This window comes from Acanthochromis polyacanthus, chromosome 9 (genome assembly GCF_021347895.1).
Source record: "Acanthochromis polyacanthus isolate Apoly-LR-REF ecotype Palm Island chromosome 9, KAUST_Apoly_ChrSc, whole genome shotgun sequence".
Lineage (NCBI taxonomy): Eukaryota > Metazoa > Chordata > Actinopteri > Pomacentridae > Acanthochromis > Acanthochromis polyacanthus.
Window position 1 is genome coordinate 6,165,414 of NC_067121.1, and position 26,551 is coordinate 6,191,964.

Here is a 26,551-nt window from a genome sequence, read left to right on the forward strand (position 1 = left end):
AAAAGTTTGATGTTTCATGTTTGGAACAACAGCAATAGACGTCTAGAAAAATATACAAAAAGACCAGAAACAGAAGTAAAATTAACCAGAGAAAGAACCAACTTGCTATAAATGATCAAAACACACAAAATATCAACAAAGACATGAAAAAAAACTACAAAAATACACAAAAAGTGAGGAAACACAAGCAAAATCAACCAGAGAAAGAACCAACCGGCTCAAAATGAAGTGACACCAGACAAAAAAACAGCAAAAAAAAAACCACAAAAATTATTTAAATAAATACTATAAGCCACAAAACGTCAACAAAAAATGCACAAAAAAAAAACCCAACAAAAATTTTAAAAAACAGAAGCAAAATTAATCAGTCGTCTCCAAACTAACGGGCCTCAGGACAGACCAAAAAAAAAAAAAAACACACAAAAAAAACACAAAAATGATTTCAAATAAATACTAAAAGCCACAAAACATCAACAAAGACATGAAAAAATAGAAAAATACACAAAAGGAGCAGAAGGAGCAGCAAATTAACCAGAGAGAACCAATCAGCTCCAAACTAAACAAAAAAATGCAAGAAATCCACAAAGTTACTCAAAAGAGCAACAAAATGGCAAAAAAAAAAAAAAGACCAGAAACAAGCAAATTCAAGAAAGACAGAAGCAGTCGGTTCCAAATTAGGACTAAGACACCAAAAACTGCAAAAGACACTAAAAAATGAGTCAAAACAACTACCAAGAGCCACAAAACGTCAACAAAGACACGCAAACAACTACAAAAAGACACAAAAAAGACCAGAAACAGAAGCAAATTAATCAAAGATGGAACCGGTCAGCTCCAAACTAACCGACTAAATTTCAAACTGAATAAAAAACTGCAGCAAAAAACCCACAAAATTACTCAAAACAAACACCAAGAGCCACAAAATTCCCCAAAAAGAACAGAAAAAGAATGAATCAACAAGAGAAAGAACCAAACGGCTCCAAACTAACGTGTGGTAGTTCATATTTTGAACAATGCTGCCTCAGGATTTCTGTTTTCTATCAACAAACTGAGACACATTTGATGGACTGAAGGAGGTTCTGCGGTATTTTCTGACAGATTTCTGCAGAAAACAGCATCATAATGAGAGCAGAAAACAATCGGAGCTTTCAGAGAAGAGGAGGAACCGATTTCAAAACTGTCTCCAGGTCAAGTTCTGCTTTTAAAAAGTTACTTCAGTAATGCAAAGAAAAGTGAAAATAGTCAGCTCGGTTTCTCGTTAAACATTTACGTCATCACAACGGTTTAGTACTGCACATAAAGACTTCTTTGTCCTATTCATGATTGTTCTGTTTCCATGGAGCTGCAGGATTTTATATTACAGTGATGGAAAACGCGACAAGAGTAAATAAAAAACGTCCAGAAACAGCTTGGAGTCGCGTCTCGCACATTTCACTGACACTGATGCATCTCTTCATTTTAATATTTAATATAGAAGGCTGTTCAGAGCGGTTTAATTAATAAATAAACAGATAATTCTGCATAATAAATCCAGAACCTGCGATCAATAAATGACCCGTGAAATCCTGATGGACTGCCACTATGAACTAATGGTTACTGGCAGGATTAATAAGCAAAATATGTGGCGTCTAAAATGTCAGAAAATGGAGAAAAGGATCCGAAAATGGTGTAAAATCTCAATCAAATGACGTCTTCTTTCATCCACAATCCAAAAATATTCAGTTGATCGTCACAAAGGAACTAAATAAATGTAAATATTTACATTTAAGAAGCTGCAAATAAATAATTTAGACTGTCTTCAATTAAAAGAATGGCTCAGATTGTCTAAATAGTTTATCATTAATTTAATAGTTGCCCTTATTTTTAAAGGACGTTTTAAAAAAAAGACCTACTAGTGTTATTTACGATGTGAATTTACTAAAGTAATTTACATATTAAGGATTTAAACTCTGAAAAAATGATGTAAAAAGTCAGAAAATGGTGAAAAACATTAATCAGATGACGTCTTGTTTCGTCTACATTCCAAAAATATACAGTTTACTGTCACAGAGCAGGAAATAAAATGGAAATATTCACATTTAAGAAGCTGCAATTAAAGAATTCAGACATTTTTTACTTTAAAAAAATGGTCAAATTGATTAGCAAAAGAGCTACCAGTTAATTTAATAGTTACTGTTATTTAAATAGTGCATTGAAAAGACCCTTTAGTGCTATTCATGATGTGAATTTACCTGAGTAATTTACAATATACGTAGTTGAAACACTGCAAAATGATATAAAAGGTCAGAAAATGGTGGAAAAAGTCAGAAATGGTGTAAAATGTTTCTCAGATGATGTCTTGTTTCGTAAACAATAATCACAGAGAAATAAAAACTGAAAATATTCACATTTAAGAAGCTGCAATTAAAGATTTTAGTCTATTTTCTGTTAAACAAATGGCTCAGATTGTTTAAATAGTTGGTGATTAATTTATTTTTTGACAAACGATGGATGAGTTGATGAATCGTTGCAGCTCTACGGTTAAATGATGTTTTCATGTTTGCAGAAATAAGTGAAAATGACTTCATTCATTCAGAAAACCTCTCTGTCATATTTATTTATCACACTGACCATCTCAGGATTAATCTGTCAGAGATGACACCATGCAGCATATGTTTCCTGTTCCCATATTTCATGTTCCTGAGCCTCTGGCCGGGGGGGTCGAGCAGAAAAAAGGATAAATCCTGCCTCAAAGCATCGGTCAGCTTTAATAGGCTTATAGCGGCAACCTTTCTCAGGGTAATTCTCTCTATGGATGCTTTCAGTGAGCAGCAGAGGATTAAAACCACAGAGATCACAAATTCACACAGCTAGGCTAGCAGTTTCCCTCTGTTTACAGTGTTTGTGCTAAGCTAGGCTAGCTGTTTCCCTCTGTTTACAGTGTTTGTGGTAAGCTAGGCTCGCCGTTTCCCTCTGTTTACATTGTTTGTGTTAAGCTTGGCGAGCAGTTTCCCTCTGTTTACAGTGTTTGTGCTAAGTTAGGCTAGCTGTTTCCCTCTGTTTACAGTGTTTGTGGTAAGCTAGGCTAGCAGTTTCCCTCTGTTTAGTGTTTATGCTAAGCTAGGCAACCGTTTCCCTCTGCTTACAGTGTTTGTGCTAAGCTAGGTTAGCAGTTTCCCTCCGTTTACAGTGTTTGTGTTAAGCTATGCTAGCAGTTTCCCTCTGTTTACAGTGTTTATGCTAAGCTAGGCTAGCAGTTTCCCTCCGTTTACAGTGTTTATGCTAAGCTAGGCTAGCAGTTTCCCTCCATTTACAGCGTTTGTGCAAAGCTAGGCTAGCAGTTTTCCTCCGTTTACAGTGCTTGTGCTAAGCTAGGCTAGCAGTTTTCCTCTGTTTACAGCATTTGTGCTAAGTTACGCTAGCAGTTTCCCTCCATTTACAGCGTTTGTGCTAAGCTAGGCTAGCAGTTTCCCTCCGTTTACAGCATTTGTGCTAAGCTCGGCTAAAGACCTACAAATCAACAAAAACACCACTTCTAACTTCTACTTTTTATCTACAAACACAGAACCAGAGTTTTAACAACTATTACCTAATGGAACCTAGGGTTTGTTGTGTCGCTGGTTGCTTACTGTCTTTATGTGGTTGTTTCCTGTCTTTATATGGGTGCTTTAGGTATTTTTGTTAAGGTCAACTGTGTGTCTTTGTGGTTGTTTGAAGTCCTCTTGTGACCGATTTGTGTCTCTTTCTTGTCATTTTGTGTGTCTGTGGTTGTTTTTCATTCCTCTGTGGTCTTGTGTGTCTATTTCTGGTCATTTTGTGTCTACTTCTGGTGATTTTGTCTGTTTATGGTTGCTTTGTGTCTCATTCTGGTCATTTTGAGTCTCTTTCTGGTTGTTTTATGTCATTTCGCCATCACTTTTTTTCTAGTTGTGGTAAATTTGTGTCTCCTTGAATAAAATAATGTATTTCCTCAAAAGCTGGTTCATTTTATGAACTCAGCTCCACACCACTTGTTTTCTTCTTAAAGTTCAACATCTTTACAGTTTCCAGCTAATAAATGTTGTCGTTTTAGCTATTTTAAAAATACAACACGCCTTCTAAACCCCGCTGGAAGCTTTTTGGATTCAGTTTAATTATAAATGAATGTCCGTTGCATTAAAGCCAAACAGGTTCACTCAGCGCTGATTCAGTTTTTCTGCTGGTAAATCTGTTTCCCAGTGAACATGTGCTTAAATCTGGTCTCTAAACGTGCAGCTTTTAACTCCAGGAACATCAGGCAGCGTTTTCATTCTCCTCCTGTGAGCTGGGATCACGTCACTGGTGGTGGAGTCCAGTGGGTTTTTAACCCGTCTGGTTCCTGATAAATGATGAAGAAGTGAAGATGACGAGCTCATCTTAACGGGAAACGCAGTGTCATCACCGGTCGACCTCATCCTCTCAGACTGAAACCAAGTAAATGACCTGTAAACGCCTCGTCTGACTGGTTACTAGGAGGACCTGAAGGCAGCATGGCGGCCATCTTATGTGATTTTATGTATATTTATTTATAGAAATCTTTGTATCAGTTTATGGTCATTTTGTGTCTTTATGGTAGCTTTCTGTCACTCGTAATTCTGTGTTGCTTTATGGTCATTTTTATTCTCTGTATGGTCATTTTGTGTGTCTTTTTAGTCATTTTGTGTCACTTTCTAGTCTTTCCGTGTCTTTTAATTGTCATTTTGTGTGCTTTTGTGGTTATCTTGCATCATTTAATGCCCACTTTGTGTCTCTTTATCCCCATTTTGTCTCTATTTAGTCATTTTGTATCTCTTTCTAGTCATGTTGTGTCTTAATTGTCATTTTGTGTGTCTTTTTAGTCATTTTGTGTCACTTTCTAGTCTTTCCGTGTCTTTTAATTGTCATTTTGTGGTTATCTCGCATCATTTAATGCCCACTTTGTGTCTCTTTATCCCCATTTTGTCTCTATTTAGTCATTTTGTATCTCTTTCTAGTCATGTTGTGTCTTAATTGTCATTTTGTGTGTTTTTGTGGTCATTTTGTTGTCACTTTTCATCTATCTGGTTCTGTCGTTTCTCTTTCTAGTCAGTTTGTGTGACTTTCTGGTCATTTTAGGTCAATTTATGGTCATTTTGTTTCTCTTTATGGTCATTTTGTGTCAGTTTCTTGTCATTTTGTGTTTTTTTACGCCCATTTTGTGTCTCTTTCTAGTCATCTCTTGTGTCACTTTCAAGTAATTTTGCATCCGTTTATGATAATTTTGTGTCTCTGTGGTCATTTTCCATTGCTTCATGTCAATTTTGTTTCTCTTTCTGGTCTTTTCATGGTCATTTTATGTCTCTTTGTGATCATTTTGTGTCTCTTTATGCCCATTTTATGATTCTTTATGATCATTTTATGTCTCATTGTGATCATGTTGTGTCTCATTGTGATCATTTTGTGTCTCATTGTGATCATTTTGTGTCTCATTGTGATCATTTCGTGTCTCTTTGTGATCATTTCGTGTCTCTTTGTGGTCATTTTTACAGAACTCAGACGCGAGTCGAGCTCAGGACACCCAAACAGGCATCGGCAGCGGCCATTGTTGGACGTGTTTGAGGTATTTGAGCAGCAAGGATGTGATGCCAGAGCCGGAGTTCAGCTGGGTGAGATCACCGGCACAAACCGGCTGCTGACATCACGCTCTGCCAACCCCGTGGGGGAGGAAGGGGGAGGAGGGGAGGAAACATCCTGACACAGTCCTGCTTCCACAGATACCAGCGCTGCATTCAGGGCACGTGGGAACAACCGTTGCTGCAGCTACAACACGTTTTCTTTCTACAGGATAACATGCATCATACATGTCCAGAAAAACACGGGATATTTCAGTGTTTTAGACCGTTTGTGTGACAAAAAAACAGCATGTGAAGACACGATTCTCTGACAGTTAACTGGTAAAATAAATATTTTGGATGTAAAAACAGTCAGCTGCAGCTCTAGAACAGAAGGAGCAGAGAACTGAGGTTTGGATCCAAGTCACTGATTACACATTTTATGGTCCTTTCAGGTCTCTGTTTGGTCAACATGAGTCTGTTTCTCGTTTGGCTTCTTCTTATGACTTCAGATGAATTTTAAATTGAGACTTGACTCAAGCTCATGAAACCAAAACAACTGACGTTTCTACTCCATGAAAGAAATCAAGTTTAATCAATCACTTTGTGTCACTTTCTGGTCACTTCTTTTCCATTTCTGGTCATTTTTTTCTGTTTCAAGTCATTTTGTGGTCTTTTTGTGATTGTTCCTGGTAATTATTTTTGTCTGTTTTTGCTCAATTTTTTCTGGTCATTTTTTTTGTCCGTTTCTGGTCATTTTGTGTCACTTTGTCGTCATTTAAAGTCAACTTGTGGTCATTTTGCGTCACTTTGTTGTCATTTTTGGCTGTTTCTGGTAATTTTTTCTGTTTCTGGTCATTTTTGTCCATTTCTGGTTGTTTTTTTTTCTCTGTTTCTGGTCATCTTTGTCTATTTCTGGTCTTTTTTTGTCTGTTTCTGGTCATTTTTTCCATTTCTGGTCGTTTTTTTCTCCGTTTCTGGTCATTTTTGTCCACTTCTGGTCTTTTTTTGTCCACTTCTGGTCATTTTTTCTCAGCTTCTAGTCATTTTATGTCTGTTTCTGGTCATCTTTGTCTGTTTCTGGTCATCTTTACACACCACTGCAGCCACCAGCGGTGACTCACAGCGAACTCAGACTGTGAGCAACACGACCAGCCGACCGGCGGCCGGTGAGGAAACACCGGCTCGTCACCACAGCGTGACTTTCTGTCCTGGAAAACAGCTTCGGCAGCAGCTCAGCCGACACCTCGCAGCCGTCTGACAGCAACAAGCAGCGGAACAACAGCTGAACTCCAACGTGGAAGAAACATTGAGTCATGTCAGCCAGTTTCTGACTTCTACGTCACTCAGAGAATGACTTCCCCACAGGACGGGAATATTCACGCTCCGTACAGCATTTGTGAGACTTTATTCTGGATGTCTGTATCAGTGACCTCCACTGGTTCTAATTAAACATCTAAACAGCAAACAGACATGAAATCTGTCTGTGAACAGAACTTTGATGAAAAAATGCAGAAAATTCCTCCAAATTTGGTGAATCCAGCATAATACAGATGAGAGTAAATACTGAGCTGATTCAGAGCTTTTATAACCTCATTATCAGAGACTGAGACAAAACAAAGCACTGTGAAACAACAATCCTTTAATTCAGACGTGGAAAGTAACCAAGAGCACCGCCTCTGTGGTAAATCTGTGTCATTGTCAAGTATTTTAGGGAATTTTTGGGTCATTTTGTAATTTTTTTCTGGTCATTTTTGTGTATTTGAGCTCACTTTGCGTCTTTTTGAGGTGATTCTGTAAACCATGTTGGTCATTTTAAGAATATTTCTGGTCATTTTGAGACTTTTTTGGGTCCTTCTTTACCCATTTATCACCATTAGATGTAATTTTGAGGTCATTTTGTGACTCTTTGTGGTCATTTTCAGTCTTTTGTAGCCATTTTGTGAATCTTTTGGATCATTTTATGATTTCTTAGGCCATTTTGTGATTCATAGGTCATCTTGTGTCATTTTTGGGTATTTTTATAAACGTCTGTGGTCATTTGAGAATTTTTTTTGTGTAATTTAAAGACTTTTTGGGTCATTCTTTGCCTATTTATCATCATTTTATGTCATTTTGAGTAATTTTGTGATTCGTTGGTCATTTTGTGCCAATTTCAGGTATTTTTTTGTCACTCTGAGGCAATTTTGAGATTCTTTCAGGTCATTTTGTCTTCTTGAGGTCATTTTGTGATTCTGTGGTCATTTCATGTCACTTTCAAGTAACTTTGTGACCCGCTGTGGTCTTTTTGTGTCTTTATGTCATAATTTTCTGTTATTTTTAAGCATTTTTGCGACTCTTTGTGGTAATTTTGAGACTCTCTTGGGTCATTCTTTATCTCTTTATCGTCATCATATGTCTTGTTAAAGTCATTTTGTGATTCTGCGGTCATCTGGTGTCACTTTCAGGTAACTTTGTGACTCTTCGTGGTCTTTATGTCATAACTTTGTGTCACTTTGAGGCAGTTTTGCGACTCTTTGTGGTAGATTACTGTTCGTCTGGTGTAGTTTGAAATAAATTAAGGATAATTTAAAGGATTGCTGTTTCATGGTGACTTGTTTAAACAAACTAAAACTTTCTGCTGTGTGGATGAATGATCAGGATATTTTCTGGAAGTATTTGTCCGGACACCAGGACCGGAGGAGTTTCAGGGTCACGCGCCCAGAAACGTGCCCGGGGAGGAGACCCCTGAACCGGCTGGAAGGGGAGCTGGAGCTCGGTGGCTGACCTCTGACCCCTGCGGAGGAGAACCGGTCTGGACACTGAAGGAATCTGCTGCCGGTAAACAGCAGCCTGACAATAGACCACCTCCCCACCTAGCTCCGCTCCCCGGTGGCCGCCATGACCCCGGCCTGGTACCGGGCTCTCCGGACGGTAACGGCTCCCCACGCTACCTGCCGACCCCCGCGGTGAAACCCCGGAGGGGCTGCGGGCTCCGACCTGCCCCCTGGTCGTCCTTTGTGTGTGCTGTTCTTACCGTAAACCCGGAGCCAGCCCTGCTGCTGGGACACTGTGTCCACCAGGATCCGGTCCAGCAGCGGATCCAGGAGGCTCAGTCCGCCGTGCAGAGACTCCACGTCGCCTGCCAACGAGTCCGTCTCCATATCCGAACGGGAAAAAAACTTGTTCTCCGTAAAAGAAACCCTCCAGAAGTGTCTGTTCAGCCGGGAACCGAGACTTTACGCGTCCACACGATGAGGGAAGCCGGTAAAAGTCGCTGTAATGTCGGTCATGGGATAGTTTGGAGGCTCTGACCGCCCGGTGGCTCCTAGCTAGCCGTTAGCTGCGGCGGCAGCAGCCGGCGGCGGTCCGGCAGCCCGGCTGGCTCTGCCTCATTGTTCCGCTCTCCCAGGTTAGCTAAAGCCGTTTAAACTTCCACCCAACCAGCGTCCAGGAGAAGCTGGGAGCCTCCTTCACCTCCCGGCCGCGAAATATCCGCCCGGAAGCCGCTGTTAAATCCCGTGTGAACCGCTGGAAGTGAGCAGAGTCCTGCGGTGGTTGGTGTGTCTCCGGCGGGCTGCCCCCTTCTCTGCTGCCGCCGCGGCCCCAGTCCAGTCCGCCGAGCCGGGCACGAGCATGACCGGGCGCGCTCCGGCCGGCGTGACAGGAGGGGCGGGAGCGCGCAGCCGAGGCAGAAAAATACGAGGCAACAAGAAGACTGGAAATCAATAAAATATGTAAATAAAAATAACAACAAGACTGGATTTTTTTTAAAGTAATTAAAAATATCAAGAAGACTGGAAATGTATTATTTAAGTAAAATATTAATAATACAACAAGACTAGAAAAATAAAATGTGCAAATAAAATAATAAAAACACACAAGGTGACAACAAGACTGGAAATCAATAAAATATGTAAATAAAAACAATAACAATAATAATAGCAATAATAAAAACAAGATGAGAAATAAAATATGTGGATAAAATAATAATAATAATAATAATAATAATAAAGACTAGAACTAAAAAATGTATATAAAACAACAACAACAACAATAATAGTAATAATAATAACAAGTCTAGAAATAAAACATGTAAATTAAATAATAATAAAAATAAAAACAAGATCCATCCATTCTCTACACACCACTTTATCCTCACTAGGGTCATGGGGGGTGCTGGAGTCTATCCCAGCTGACTCAGGTGAAGGCAGGGGACACCCTGGACAGGTCACCAGTCTGTCACAGGGCTACATATACAGACAAACAATCACACTCACATTCACACCTACGGACAATTTAGAGCAGGGGTGTCAAACTCAGTTCCTGGAGGGCCACTATCCTGCATGTTTTAGATGTTTCCCTGCTCCAACACACCTGATTCAAATGATCAGCTTATCATCAAGCTCAGCAGAAGCCTGATAACGAGCCTGATCATTTGAATCAGGTGTGTTGGAAGAGGGAAACATCTAAAACATGCAGGATAGTGGCCCTCCAGGAACAGATCTTGACACCCCTGATTTAGAGTAACCAATTAACCTCAGCATATTTTTGGACTGTGGGAGGAAGCCGGAGTACCCGGAGAAAACTCACGCATGCACAGGGAGAACATGCAAACTCCATGCAGAAAGATCCTGGACTCAGGCCAGGATTTGAACCAGGGATCTTCTTGCTGCAAGGCAAAAGTGCTAACCACTACACCACTGTGCAGCTCATAAAAACAAGATGAGAAATAAAATATGTAATAATAATAATAATAAAGACTGGGGCTGCACAGTGCTGTAGTGGTTAGCACTTTCGCCTTGCAGCAAGAAAATCCCAGGTTCAAATCCCGGGCTGGGCCTGGGATCTTTCTGCATGGAGTTTGCATGTTCTCCCTGTGCATGCATGGGTTTTCTCCGGGTACTCTGGCCTCCTCCCTCAGTCCAAAAATATGCTGAGGTTAATTGGTTACTCTAAATTGCCCGTAGGTGTGAATGTGAGTGTGATTGTGTGTCTGTATATGTAGCCCTGTGACAGACTGGTGACCTGTCCAGGGTGTCCCCTGCCTTCACCCAAGTCAGCTGGGATAGACTCCAGCACCCCCCATGACCCTAGTGAGGATAAAGTGGTGTGTAGAGAATGGATGGATGGAAAATGAAGACTAGAACTAAAAATTGTAAATAAAACAACAATAATAATAAACACGAAAACTAGAACAAAATATGTCAATAAAATAAAAAATACTCAAGATGACAACAAAAAAGGTGCATTTAATAATAAAAATCACACTAAGCGGCAGCAAGTCTACAACAAAAAGCTGTATATATGATTAATAACATAAAAGAAGACTACAAAAAGGTGCATGTAAGAAATAAAAATACACAAAGTGGCAACAAGACTATAACAAATAGGGGTTAAAAACCCCATTAAATACATACAAACTGACCCCCAAATCACAAAAAGGCTTAACTAATCACTAAAAACACTACAAGACTACAACAACAAGGTGCATATAATGATTTAGACATGCACACAAAATAAGTATAAAACCACAAAAAGGTGCATGTAATGATTAAAAGCATTCCACATACAGTAGCTGCATACAAACTTTTTTTTGTTAAAAAATAACACCAAGAACTGTAGGAATGACCAAAAATTAACAGAAAAAGACTTGATCCGACCACAAAGTTGAACAAATTACCTGCAAACAAATTCACTACAACCACAAAAAGTTGCATAAAATGAATTTTAAAAAACAAAGTGAGAACAAGACTATAAAAGGTGCAGAGATTGATTAAAACTTTTAATATGACAACATACAACCTTTTGGTACAGACAAAATAAAGACGAAATCACTCACTATGACCACAAGAGACAGGAAACGACTAAAGAAGTCGTAAAATATAAACAAAACACTCAACAGACTCAAAACCACTACAAAATGAAACAAAAAAAAATCCAAAAAATACTCACAACGACCACAAACAATGGCATGAAATGATTACAAACCATCCAAAGTGATTACAGGACCACAACTAATCATTCTGAGTCTCTTTGTGGTCATTTTATTCTTTTTTTTTTTCTACCATTTTCTGTCTGTTTGTGGTTATTTTGTGATAATCCAAGCAGAAGAATGACGTATCTTTCTTTCCTTCTGTCATTTACTTTCCTGCTGACAGGAAACCAGAACTCTGACTCCCCCTCCTGGTTGTCTGCTCATATTATCATCAAATATATAATAAATCTACTAAAAGCCTTTAAATCAGAGGAAAACTTTTCACCACTGCGTCACAGATTTACATTTCAGCATGCATAGAAGATTTTATACTGATGTTTTTATTGGTTCTTTAAAAGTAAGTTATATTTGTATAAGTTGAGTGATAAAACCCATTCTGTCAAACAGAAAGGTTTAAGATAAAATATAGGCCTCTATATGACACATGTATAGTCTATTGTCTGTGGTGCCAAAAGCTAAAGAAAGACATTATTTTACTATACCTAAAAGACAATAAGTGAAATTAAAGTTTTTCGCAGTTAAATATGTCAGTCAACTGAAAACTATAACTATTTTGGTCCTTAAACTTTTTGTTATTTATTGCTCATAGCTAACTGTAAACTAACAGTTTCAGCTTATTATCTATTTGTAGTTTAATCTTTGAAACTGTACATTTTATCATGTTTTAGTTTTACTTTTAACATTTAAAATCCTTCCTTTTAGTAATTTAATAGGTTTAGCTAACTATAAACTGCTCCTTGCAAACCATTTACTATTTTTGTCTGACTGTAAACCATTAACAACATTTAGAATTGGTAAAAATGATTATTACTAATTTAGTTAGCTAAGCTTATAGTTGGCTACAAGTAAAAAACTAGCCTTAGCTAGCTATTAGCTAACTATTTCAATTGACCGCCTATAAACCATTAGCTAATATAACTCACAGCTAACTATAAACTATGATTTTTTAGCAAACTATTTAGTACTTTTAGTTTTGGCTGACAATTTTATCTATACATTTTAGCAGCTTAATACTTTTATCTAACCGCTGTTCCGAGCTAACTATTTAATTTGGTAGGCCATAAACCATTAGCTTATTAAATAACTCATAGCTAACTGCGAACTATTACCGTACTTTTAGCTAACTATTTACCTAACCATTTAGACCTTTACTTTTAGCTGTTTAATACTTTTATTCCCAATCTTGGCATATGCACTGTCATACAATGACAAAAAATATTTTGATTTGATTTGATTTATCTAACTATATATTTTCCTAATCATTTATTGTTTGTGACTGATCATAAAAAAATAGCTAAGTTCGTAGTTAGCAACTCCTAACAAAACCAGCTAGCTAACTGTTAGCTAGCTATTTCATTTAGCAGCCCACAAACCACTACCTTATTAATTACTATGAAGTATTACTTTTAACTAACCATTTATTATTTCTACCAAACAATGTTGAACTCTTACTTTGAGCTATTTAACACTTATAGCTAACTTTAAACCATTACTTTTTGCTAATCATTTATTACTTTTGGCTAACTAAGACTATTAACTCAGTTTACAGTGAGTTAAAAAATAATTACTAGTTTACAAATTATCTATTTTGCAGATTATAAACTAATCTCTGTTATTACTCACTGCTAATTGTAAACTATTCTTTTTAGCTAACTATTACTTCTACCTAACAATTTTAACCATTTCTTTTTGCTATTCAATGTTTTTAGCTAACTTTAAACCATAACCCTTACTAATCCATTTAACTAATCCCAAAACTCTTTTGTAATTTGTTGTTTACTTCTTGTCTCACTTGTGTTGTTAGTGTGTTTTTTTTGCCATTTTGTTTCTCATTTTTGTCATTTTTGTCTCGTTTTTGTCGTTTTGTGTTTCCTTTTTGTGTCGCTTGTGTTATCTGTTGGTTTTTTTTGCCGTTTTGTGTCTTGTTTTTCTAATATTTTGTCTTGTTTTTGTTGTCTTTTGTCTGACTTTTGTGATTTTAATCCTCCAGTACACCCTCCAGATGACTAAATGTTGTGTTCCATTGTCAACAGTCTGTGATATGGAAGTTGTAATGTGGAAATGATAGCAACTCAATGTTGTCTTGTGTTATTTAAGAACAGGTCTCTCTTGAGAATGAGACTCAGTGTCTCAATGAGATTACCTGGAAAAAAAGGATAAATTAAAAAAAAAAAAAAGATAAACTGAGGCTGAATGTTGATGAAACTGAATTTATTTTCCTTATAAACTTCCGGTTGTTCATGGTGTTTAGTAAAAAAGATTATTCCTTAAATGTAAGCATTTTGCAATAAAACAAAGGAACCATTAGGAGTTGTGGTTGTTTATAGGTTATTCTGCTGTGGTTTTACTGGTTTACATGGAGACCAGATTGGACTAAATGCAGAACTAAGATGAGTTTAACGCTCCTGGTCTCCATGGTATGAAAGAAGCTGCAACACCTACAGAGCACCAGCAGATGGCGCGCTGACACCATGTTTGCACAGGTATCAGCTTCAGGGAGTAACTGAGTACTTTTACTGGAGTACTGCACAGTATTGAGTATTTCTGCAGTAGTAGTTCATCCTGAAGAACAAAACTAAAATCTGAAGCTTTATTTTGATCAGGAAGCTGCTAAAATGAGCTCCATGAAGTGGAACGTTAAAGTGGGATGAACATTCAGGGAAGTTCAGTGTGTGTGTACGTGTTTATCTATACCGGTGGGGACTTGGTCGGGACTTGAACCTGACTATGTGCTATAGAGGTTGGGACTCGTGTCACGGTGGGGACCAAAAATGAGGGCCCCACGGGGGGAAACAGTGTTTTCTTGGCCATGTTGTTGTTACTGAAAAAAGTAAAAGTGCAAAAAAGTTTCTTTAGGGTTAAGCATTGTTTTGGTGTTGGTTAAGGTTACGGTTAGGGTAAGGGTTAGGGGTTAGGTATGAATGGGAGTCAATGGTAAGTCCCCACGGGGATATAAGAGCCAGACGTGTGTGTGTGTGTGTGTGTGTGTGTGTGTGTGTGTGAGTTGGTGTGAGTTGGTGTGTGTTGGTGTGAGTTGGTGTGTTAGCGATGTGTGTTAGCGGTGTGTGTTGGTGTGTGTTAGCGATGTGTGTTAGCGGTGTGTGTTAGCGGTGTGTGTTGGTGTGTGTGTGTTAGTGGGGTGTGTTAGCGGGGTGTGTTAGCGGTCTGTGTGTTAGCGGTGTGTGTTAGTGGTCTGTGTGTTAACGGTGTGTGTTAGGGGTGTGTGTTAGCGGTATGTGTGTTAGCGGTATGTGTGTTAGTGGTGTGTGTTAGCGGGGTGTGTTGGTGTGAGTTGGTGTGAGTTGGTGTGTGTTGGTGTGAGTTGGTGTGTTAGCGGTGTGTGTTAGCGGTGTGTGTTAGCGATGTGTGTTAGCGGTGTGTGTTAGCGGTGTGTGTTAGCGGTGTGTGTTGGTGTGTGTTAGCGGTGTGTGTTAGCGGTGTGTGTCAGCGGTGTGTGTTAGCGGTATGTGTGTTAGTGGTGTCTGTTAGTGGTGTGTGCTAGCGGTCTGTGTTAGCGGTGTGTGTTAGTGGTGTGTGTTAGCGGTGTGTGCTAGCGGTCTGTGTTAGCGGTGTGTGTTAGCGGTGTGTGCTAGTTGTGTGTGTTAGCGGTTTGTGTGTTAGTGTTGTGTTTTAGCGGTCTGTGTGTTAGTGGTGTGTGTTAGCGGTGTGTGTGTTAGTGGTGTGTGTTAGTGGTGTGTATTAGCGGTGTGTGTGTTAGTGGTGTGTGTTAGCGGTGTGTGTGTTAGTGGTGTGTGTTAGTGGTGTGTGTGTTAGTGGTGTGTGTTAGCGGTGTGTGTTAGCGGTGTGTGTGTTAGCGGTGTGTGTGTTAGTGGCGTGTGTTAGCGGTGTGTAGCGGTCTGTGTGTTAGTGGTGTGTGTTAGTGGTGTGTGTTTGCGGTGTGTGGTAGCGGTGTGTGTTAGAGGTCTGTGTGTTAGCGGGGTGTGTTAGCAGGGTGTGTGTTGGTTGTAGTGTGTGTAGATATATATGTACATACCCAGGGTGGGAGGGAAAGATTTTCTTGTTTTTATTTCAATGTTTTAATGTTGTGAAGCACTTTGTGGTGTGATTTCATCGGATGAAAAGTGCTGTACAAATAAAGATTGATTGAATGATTGACATGAAGGACAGTTTCTTGGCTGGACTTAATGACTTTAACTCCTAAAGCTGTCAGGTCAGCTCTTTAAACCGGACACTACTGTTCTAAACGTGTGTGTCTGCCTTCAACATGCTGACATAGTGACAGTGTTTTCACCCTAAGTACAGAATTATATGTCCATCAGCGTCGGTTTGTCTGGTTTGCACCTTTAGTTCATTTCTATCTCATTTCTTTATTCCATGCAAAAGTTAAGCAACCTTTTTGAAGTTCATTGTGTGATTCCATCTTAAATTTCAGTTTCTACAATTCTACAATTTTATTTAGCAGACGCTTTTGTCCAAAGCGACGTACAACACAAGCAAGAATTCAGACATAAGGAAAAACCTGTAGTAAGTGCAAAATTGCTTTAAGTGCGATTGGTCAAAGGTGTTGCCATCAAGTTGCAGAAGAATTGCTAACCACCCCCACACACACACACTCTTTTTTTTTTTCTTTTTCAACTTTGTCGGTGCTAAATAAGTGCTGGGTTTTGGACCACCTGACTTATTCTACCCCTAAGGTGGAGTCGGATTAAGTGCCTAGGTTATCTCTGAACAATTGAGTCTTCAATTGTTTCTTAAAAGTAGAAAGTTTATAAGCAAACAGCAAATATGGAAACAATATATTAATCTCCTTTTGTTTCATTTCTTGGTGGTTTATTTCAATGCAAATGAGGCAATTTTGGGTGAAATCATTTTTTTGAAGTTGATGACATTTTTAACTGATGGTATCTGAACAAATCTGTAGACAGATTATGTGTACTTTATGGTTAAAGAAAGGTAAACCACTGTCAGATCATGATAACACCAGTACGCCCACACTACACCATCTGACAGTACAGTAATGAACCTGTTACCACCAGAAATAGAAGCTCTGCTGTCTGTCTCTAACAGAGCATTACTGTAGCGCTCTCTCTAAAACTGTACTTCCATAACCGTGTTTCTTTTCTCACATTTGTTTTTTTTAAGGGTCAGCTTGTGTCTGGATTTAGCATTTCTGTTTTTTTATGACATGAACCAGAATGCCTCAGCAGCAGCAGAAGGTGGAATCTGTCCTCAGTCCTTCATCATGACACTGAATGCTTGTTTTTATTGTCATAAGTCTCCCAGCAGCTTCGTTTAACAAAACCTACACGGTAGAAAAGCACATGAACTCACAGTTTACAGTCATCTGTAAATGGTTGTATTTATATAGCGCTTTTATCCAAAGCGCTGTACATGATACGTCACATTCACCCATTCACACACTGATGGTGGAACCTGCCATGCAAGGCGCGAACCATGACCCACCAGGAGCAATTAGGGGTTAGGTGTCTTGCTCAGGGACACCTCGACATGAGCTCGACGGGCCGAGGCTCGAACCAGTAACCTTCCAGTTACAACACGGCCACTCTACCCACTGAGATGTCTCCACAGCATACAAAGGCTGCTTGTCGAATCTAATATTTTGTGTATGCTAGATAAAAAATAAAAGCTATGTGTGTTTGGACTGTGGAGCCTCAGTCCGTGCATACATCATGGTGTGTTTTCTGTGTTCACCTGGGTGCTCTCATGTTGTGTCTGAGTCCACATGAAATAAACGGTCGTGTTGGTCCGAGGGACAGCTGCCACTGATGGATAATAGACAAGGTGTCAGATTACAGTGTAAGAAACACAATTTAAACTCTCATTCCAGCTCTGAGCCGGGCTGTCAGATTAACTCTGACATGTCACATGTGTCTGCATGTGTGATGATCCCAAAGGACTGATGCACTTATAAGTGACTGGCCTGGCGAAGCACCCAGAGGAAGACCTGAATGCATTCTGTTTGACACTGAAATACTGCATCTGCAAACCGTTTACCTTCACGATGCAGCAGAGAGAATGGGTTTTTAAAAACTCCCTTTACATGTACACAGTGAATATCACAGAGGATTGTTGGAATATTGTGTCATCATTAAAGACATCTCAGCAGAACATTGTTGGTATCAGGGAATGTCTGCACAAACAATAAATCTTAGATCTACAGCTTGGTGCTTTGGTGCTGTTACTGACAGGATACACGACGGCTCAACAGTTTGGGGTCATCATGAAAACTCCCACTTTTATTCATGCGCTAACGTAAGTGCACAAGGGTTTTCTGATCATCAATGAGCCTTTCAACACCATTAGCTAACACAATGTAGCATTAGAACACAGGAGGGATGGTTGCTGGAAATGTTCCTCTGTACCCCTATGGAGATATTCCATTAAACATCAGCTGTTTGCAGCTACAATAGTCATTTACCACATTAGCTATGTCTACACTGGATTTATCATTCATTTAATGCTATCTTCATTGAAAAAAAATGCTTTTCTTTCAACAATAAAGACATTTCTGAGTGACCCCAAACTTTTGAAGGTTAGTGTTTCCTATATTGTGTCTCTTTGTGGTTGTTTTGTGTATTTTCTTAGGCTGTTTTGTGTGTTTCTGGTTGTTTTGTGTATTTTTTCGGCTGTTTTGTGTCTATTTCTGGTTGTTTTGTGTATTTTCTTAGGCTGTTTTGTGTCTTTCTGGTTGTTTTGTATATTTTCTTAGGCTGTTTTGTGTCTTTCTGGTTGTTTTGTGTATTTTCTTCGGTTGTTTTGTGTCTTTCTGGTTGTTTTGTGTATTTTCTTAGGCTGTTTTTTGTCTTTCTGGTTGTTTTGTGTATTTTCTTAGGCTGTTTTGAGTCTTTCTGGTTGTTTTGTGTATTTTCTTAGGCTGTTTTGAGTCTTTCTGGTTGTTTTGTGTATTTTCTTAGGCTGGTTTTTGTCTTTCTGGTTGTTTTGTGTATTTTCTTAGGCTGTTTTGTGTCTTTCTGGTTGTTTTGTGTATTTTCTTAGGCTGTTTTGAGTCTTTCTGGTTGTTTTGTGTATTTTCTTAGGCTGTTTTGTGTCTCTTTCTGGTTGTTTTGTATTTTCTTAGGCAGTTTTGTCTCTTTCTGGTTGTTTTGTGTATTTTCTTAGGCTGTTTTGTGTCTTTCTGGTTGTTTTGTGTATTTTCTTAGGCTGTTTTGAGTCTTTCTGGTTGTTTTGTGTATTTTCTTAGGCAGTTTTGTCTCTTTCTGGTTGTTTTGTGTATTTTCTTAGGCTGTTTTGTGTCTCTTTCTGGTTGTTTTGTATTTTCTTAGGCAGTTTTGTCTCTTTCTGGTTGTTTTGTGTATTTTCTTCGGCTGTTTTGTGTCTTTCTTGTTGTTTTGTGTGAATTTTCTTCGGCTGTTTTGTGTCTTTCTGGTTGTTTTGTGTATTTTCTTAGGCTGTTTTGTGTCTTTCAGGTTGTTTTGTGTATTTTCTTAGGCTCTCTCTGTCTCTGTGTTTTCCTCTTACATCTCTAATTGCTTATTTTGTGTTTTTTAATTGTTGTTTTGTGTAAAAAAGATAAATTGTTCTCACTTTTTCATGCTGAACTCAGATTGTCACCTTGTTTTTTTTTAAAATTCTGAAACAGAAAAAAACATTCTAAACAGAATTGTGTCATCAGGTCAGATAAGTGCAGCTTGTAGATGATCTGTAGTCATTCTCCAGCAACACTGAGAGACACATCCACACGTTTGGGACAAGAGTCATTTGAAGACGACCAAAACTTGTGCATTCAGCAACTCTGAGGACTAAGCTTCATCTCAACCTCTCTGAAACCAGGAAGAGAACATCAGACTGAAACATGTCATCGTGGACAACCTCAGATGTCTCTGGTGCATCAGGTAAATGAAGCTCAACACTAGCACGGTGATAAATGTGTCCTCTAAATGTAGCAGAGGACAGAGCAGCTCCAGGTCACATTCTTTATGAAAATCCTGGAAAATCCTCGTCTGTTTTATTTAAGAGCGGCATTTGCTACAGATTGTTGTTCAGATACAATGAAAAAAGTAGAACAAAATAAGAGTAAATTAAAATATTAGAGATAAAGGGAATCTCCAGTTTAGTTGTGTCTTCATGTGTCCTGTTGTAGAGCTGTAACTTCTAAATGTGTGACTGCAGGGTTTCCATATAACATTTTATTTCATGTGTTTTTAAGCATTATGTCTTAACATCAGGTAACTTCACATTAAAGAAGATACTGTAAGGTGATTATTTATGTTTTTTATCTGAATTTTAATGCCATTCTTGCGTGCCTGCTGCAAACACTGCTGGGTTTTTTTGGGTTTTTTGTTTTGTTTTTTCTTTCTGGAACCTGCGCCTCTGAAAGTGGCTGCAAAGTTTGGTGTTTCTTAACTGTTTTTGATGTATTTTTTCATATTTTTGTCGTGTTTGTTGGCTGCTGATAGAGGTTTTTGCTGGGAGAAGAGTTTATTCTATAGAGGAGCTTTATTTTCAGTGAGACAGAACAAATCTACACAGCAGCATCCAATTCAGTGGGCATCTCAAGGTGTTTTTGTGGTTTCCATGCTGGTGCAAAGGTGAAGGCTAGCAAATATAGATATAAGCCCTTTAGTCATGATGGGAAACGTTAAATCTCTGCCAAACAAAAGTGGTGAGCTGGAGACACTGGTGAAGATGGTTAAAACATACGGTGAATGCAGTCTGCTGTGTTTTAATGAAACCTGTTTGAATCAAAACATCTCAGACCCAACTGTGGGTCTACCTGGATTCACCCTCATAAGGTCAGACAGAGATGCTAAAGCTAGTGGCAAGAAGAAAGGAGGAGGTCTGGCTTTATTTGTTAACCAGAGATGGTGTAACTCCTCACACATAACGGTTAAGGAGAAGCTGTGTTGTCCAAATATCAAACTGTTGGCAGTTGCACTTCAGCCATACTATGTTCCACGGGGGTTCAGTCATATCATAACAATACTTGTGTACATCCCACCCAAGACTTGGTTCCATGTGATGTTTTGTATGATACTGTTGCTAGGATACAGACTCAACATCCTGAGCCACTTGTAATACCGTTTTCTCAGTATCTTTAGTACGTTTTTCAGATCAGAACTGAAATTCTCTAAACTTCTTGTTCAATCTCCACATCATTGTGTCACTTGTTCACATCAAAAATCAGTTTCTCATTTCTCTGGACCAGTTGTAAATGCTTTGCTTCATCCATGAAATGATTCTGTCCAATTCTCTGCTGTTTCCTCCATTATCAGCTGCTTCTGTTCTGCTGATCTAAACGTATTCTAACGGCTCTCTGTTCAATAGTCTCACGACCACAACATTTAGCATTAGTTCATCACATCAGTCTTTACCTGCAGAACGGTTGAACAGGCTGTCAGAAGGTGTCAGGATGTTTCTGTACATTTCCACTCGACTTTCTTTCTAAATCTGTCCTGAATTGTTAAACTGCTCTCAGATGAATCTCGACTTTCTCTAAGTGTGAAGGGTTAGAGTTTTCTGAAATCGCTCAAAGACTGTGTGAATGAGTTCAATCTTTTTCAATCAGTTTGTTCAAACGCCTTGCATCCTTGTTCTTTATACTGCCTCCCAGCAGACTGCAGCATAAAACAGGACACCTGCTACCACAGACTGACAAAACATCTGCAGCATCTTACTGCACATGTCCAGTGATTGAAGGCAATAAAGTCGGCTCTGAACCTTTTTGTAGATGAAGTCTACGTTTGTAGACCAGTCTAACTTATTGTCAAGGTGGACATCTAAACATTTATGATGTCACCACCTTCATGTCCACAAGTGTTCACTGGATGAAGAGGTTTGGATCTGTGGAAATCTATGATCAATTCCTTTGTCTTTGAGGCATTGAGTAGCAAACAGTTTTAGTGACTCCAGTCACTGAAGGCCTTTATCAGAAGATGGAGGCCATTCTGACAAACATGGACCATCCACTTCACATCTGCCTCAATGAGCAAAGAAACATCAGTGGACGGCTCCTATCCCTGCAGGACTGGAAGATTCAGAAAATCTTTCTACAATCAGCAATTAGACTATTTAATTAATTCTAAAGTAAACAGATAAAAATGGTAAATGGTAAAAAAAAATGAGACCAGACAATTGAATTTCCCTTCGGGGATTAATAAAGTTACTGTATTGTTGCTCTAAATGTTCCATTTAAATGACAGTAATCAGACTTGAAGTCAGTGGTTTGACATTTATCTGATCTCTCTTATTTCAAATGTGTTCTTCTAAAAGGGTCAGACTATCATCAGTGTTGATATATTTCTAGCTAATGTTCATGATGTGTGACTGAATGGTCCTCACATGTTGAAAACATATTTTTCTCCACAGTCGCACCAACAGCACCTGAGGTCCAGCTGGGTCAAACGCTGCTCAGCGGCTCGTCTCGCTACTTGGTTCTGGACTTCATTGGTGAAGGCTGCTTTGGAAAAGTCGCCAGATGCTGTGACATGGACACCGACAAGACAGTGGCTGTCAAGATCATCAAAAACACTGATTTTGTCAAGGACACCGAAAAAGAGGTACAAATTTTGACTCCTTTTGATTATATTTCCATACTCAGGTGTTGAATTCTCCAGCAGAATATGTACCATGAGCTGCTGATATTTTCTCTTCATGTAATGTAGACTACATCCTCCTATTTTCTCCCCAGCTGTCCATGTTGAAAGCGATCAGTGTCCTCAATCCAGACCTCACTAATGTGGTCAAGTTCTTCGAGCAGTTTGAACATATCGGGCACACCTGTCTGGCATTTGAGATGCTGGACAGAAGTCTCTATGACCTGACTGAGGAACGAGACTATCAGCCATTGTCTCTCCAGGAGATCCGCCCTATTGCAAAGCAGGTTTGTTTGATTGTACTATAGAACCAATCCTCTATTTTTGTGCTGATCAGTGAATGTAACCATAACCCTACCTCTAATCCTGCACTGTGGTCGACTAATCCCAAACCTGTCCGTTCTTGTTTTTTCCCTGCAGCTGATGGTTGCGTTGGACGCCTTGAAGGGTCTTGGTATCCTCCACGCAGACATCAAACCGGACAACGTCATGTTTGTCAATCTGCAGGACCAGCCCTTCAGGGTCAAATTAATCGACTTTGGCCAAGCCATGTCCGCCTCCAAAATCCAGGCTGGGCTGGAAATTCAGCCATGGGGGTACAGGTGGGTTCCTCCTGATTGGCTCAGATGTTTTTCTGGATGAGAAGTCTAAACTTCCACCTGGTTCCGTTTGTCCTCAAACCTCGCCAACAGATGTCTCATATTTGACTCGTCTTCCTTCCTCAGGGCTCCAGAAGTTGTCCTGGGCCTCCCGTTCACTGAGGCTGTTGATGTGTGGGGCGTCGGCTGCATCCTGGCCTTCCTCTACCTCGCTGACAACCCCTTCCCCGTTGACTGCCTCTATAACATGGTAGGTCAGCTGCTTCAGAACAATATCTAGAACCAAGTGGAAGTCTCATGCACAACATCAGCTGATGTGAATGTATATTATATTTGCAGATGAAGTGCATTGTTGATGTTCTGGGTCTGCCGGACGACCACCTGCTCCACGCTGGAATAAACACCGAGTTCTTGTTCACTGAGCAGGAGGCTGCTGATGGTCCAACTTGGAGATTGATGGTAGAGTAACAAGTTTGTCTCGATTTTTGTTGGTGAAATTTTTTTGTGAGCTATTCTAAAGCAGTTTTCATATATTTGTGTTTTTCCTTAAGACACCAGAAGAATACTCACATGTCAACGGCATTGAAGCAGAGGAGTGGAGCGACTCGGTGGGGCTGCCCAGCCCTCTGGAGGAGCTGGTAGATGTAGGTGCTCTCTGCTGTGTTGTATTAGTTTACACTGAATCAGCTCCAGTTGTTGATTTCTCTCTGAAAGCTGAGAGCTGATCAGCTAACCTGACTCTGTTTCCAAATGCAGATCTATCCGAGAAAAGGCTGTGCTGAATTTGAGGACAGACTTGCTTTTGTGGACTTCCTGAAACAGCTGCTGCATCTTGACGGGGATCAAAGAATCTCTCCCCGTGAAGCTCTGCAGCACCCATTTATCACCATGTCCCACCTGCCTGTGGACCCTATCAGCATTGAATAGTAAGTTTACATCAACAGTAGAGAACACATGAGGCTGGATGATCTGATGGAGTTAGTGATTAACTGATTTTTTACGTTATCCAGTTTGACCACCTCAAAAGCTCTGATGAGAATCTGCCCGGTGGAGGACTCAGCAGACAAGCTGAACATCTCAGAAGCCTCTAAACCTGGACTTTCCTGGACTTCTGATGGAGCCTTTGACTCCACTGATGAAGACCCACATCCCTGGTCCAATGACGAAGAACCACTCGTCTGGTCTTCTGATGGAGATACATCCAGAGACCTCAGAGCCTCAGCCTCCTCTGGTTCTTGTAAAAAAATGCTGAACAGGATTCAGAAACTCTTCAGCCGACTCGGGGCTGCCTTTAGCTGCTGCTGGCGTCCCACGGTCGAGGACTGACTGCATTTTACTTATTTGAGTTTCCTTTCTGGTTCCTTATTTCAGTTTTGTTTTTTGTTCTATATTTTAGTTGACTTTGGGAACCTTATTTGAGTTTATCTTTATGTTTCTTATTTGAATTTGTTGTTTTGCTTCCCTGCATGTTTTCATTGAATAAATTAATCCGCATGCTGTTGAGCATAAGGGAAATACAATTTCTCACACAGTCTTCATTACTGGCTACAAGTCAACAAGAACAGACACCTGTTGTTTTGAGCAGCGATTCCCAAACCGTGGTACAAACACCTCAGGTGGTTTGTCTGCAGCAGCAGCGATTAGTAGAAAGATTAGCTCAATGCTAAACTTTTATTGAGCTATTTATGGGTCTGAATGAGCTTGAGCAGAAGGATAACAGTGAACTGTAATGATGGACAGATAAAAGGAATGCAGAGATGAGTCACTGAACAAGTGGATAAATGGTTCAAATAGGTACCTGTAGGTATGAGACCTGGTGTTTATTTTTACTTCATCAATCTGTCTGAGGACTTTTATCTATGACCATTCATGAATAAGAATGTTAAAACACATATTTTATCTGTAGCACAGCAAAAACGAGGCATCACACCGGGTTTGACTCGGTTCTACCAGCTTCTTTAACTCAGGACCTTCTCTCATTCACAGTTTGTTTCATCCGTCTTCCCAGCAAACGGAAATCTGTTACTCAGGTGCACGTAAAATGCTTTTTTCTGTCCCTGCAGCCTCAAACCTTCCTTCAGTCCTGCTGTTTGTATAGACAACCGTTAACTTACCTCGTCAGTCAATCCATGACAACTATTCCACAAATGTCTGCGTTACATGGAAACTAACATCTGCTAAAGCTACAGTACGCAGAAATCTAGGTTTTGTAACAGCCACAGTCAGAGGTCATGCTTGGTAAACCAGTGATTGTAAATGAGCTTATATGGCTGTAACGTATGACTGAGGACCTGTCCAACATCTTTCACCCTAAGTCAGATGGGACAGGCTTCACAGGATAACGGGACGTATCAGAACTTGTACCCAACTTTACAAGTCACTGAAAACATAAACTCTAAATAAACAAAGATGTCAAACTGGTTTTCAGAACAATGCGGTCCTGATATGAACATGAGCTCCACACAGGCTCTGGTTCACAGCTGAACTCCTAGTTAGTGCAGGTACAAGTTGATTAGTTAGAATGAAGTTCATCCTGAACTCTGAACACAGTGGTAAGGAGGCCTGCAAGGGTCAGGAGAGGAAGGCAACCTCTACGTGCTCAGTGTGACATAAAACAATACCATCAGTGGATAAACAAGTTGTAAAAATTACAGCCACCAGAGCTTTCTGTGTAAAAACACTCCATTAAATATTTAGGATCATACAACAATAAACTCATTTATCTCTGAGGTAAAAACATCTTTACCTTTGTAGTTTAAACCACAGTATTGTTACCAAAAAGCAGACGGTCCAGTCTGTGAGACAGGAGAGTATTGTGACAGACAGAAACGACATACGAGCTCCATGCTGGGACTGATAAAAGACAGCATAAATCATCTACAATGTGGCATCAGACTGGATGGGAAAGAGGTGGAAGAGGGAAAGGAGGGTGTAGCTGACAGTTTGACAAGTCACTTCCAGGTCCCTGCCACCTCTGAACAATAAGAGCAAAAAGGCCTTTCAACATGCAAAGGGAGCTTTATCAGATGCAGGCTGCAGGTTAACATGAGAATAAAGCACGAGCACAGAAAGAAACAACATCTGTGTTCTTAGAACCTCTAAAGGAGAGCAGATTTAAAGCAGTGAGGCCAAGCAACAGTCAGACCATCTAAAGTCAACGTACTCAGAGACTTTCTTACGTTTGTTCTATCAGTCTGAGTGTTGTTGATGCTGATGACAACATTTTCAACAACTCTTCCTAAATAATTCAATCTTACAGCTCAATATCTGCTTAATTTGGCTGAAGTCCTGACAGGGAGGAGACCGTAGCTAATGCTAAGATAAATACCTCAGTGTTGGTCTGTGTGTGTCCAGGGCTATATTTATTAATCATTCTAACAATACAATGTGTGGCATAAATATTCATCTGGCTGTAATTCTCATGTAGACACAGCTGTGTTCACATGTTCCTGCAGTAGTATTATTGGTCACATGGTCTCAACATGAGTGGAGTGTGTTTCAGAAACACAGCTCTTGCAGTGTGTGGCCTTGTCCACCAGGTGGCAGAACATGCTTTGCAGAGCACATGCTGTATGGCTGGGATCTCCTTAGTAAAAGATATGACTCAGGTTGGTGGTACTTTCTACAGACTGATTTCATGCAGATAAAGGCCTGGTTTAGTTTGGTGACATGTCAGTTAAAGGTGTGTGTAAAAAAACATACAATTCAGTTTCAGTTTCTTTGTAAGTATGGATACATGTTCCTCAGGAACCCATAAGATAAAGTGTGGGGTTCCCCAAGGGTCAATTTTAGGTCCAACTCTTTTTAATCTTTACATGCTGCCCCTTGGGGACGTCATCAGGAGGCACGGTGTCAGCTTCCACAGTTATGCTG

At 39.7% G+C, this 26,551-nt stretch overlaps 1 protein-coding gene and 1 long non-coding RNA gene across 2 annotated transcripts in view; one reads left to right on the forward strand and one right to left on the reverse strand.

Annotated features, from left to right (window-relative positions):
- The window catches only part of rasal2 (RAS protein activator like 2), a 108,779-nt gene extending 99,532 nt beyond the window's left edge, over positions 1 to 9,247 (reverse strand). Inside the window, exon 1 of the mRNA XM_051952980.1 lies at positions 8,584 to 9,247. Within this exon, the coding sequence (XP_051808940.1) occupies positions 8,584 to 8,710 (127 nt within the window). The 5' untranslated portion in view covers positions 8,711 to 9,247. The remainder of the gene's footprint in view (positions 1 to 8,583) is intronic.
- On the forward strand, positions 2,610 to 8,143 carry LOC127535377 (uncharacterized). Its single transcript, XR_007944213.1, has 2 exons — positions 2,610 to 2,778; positions 5,505 to 8,143. It is a non-coding gene; the product is annotated as an uncharacterized LOC127535377 (long non-coding RNA).
- Positions 9,248 to 26,551: the final 17,304 nt, after the last annotated feature.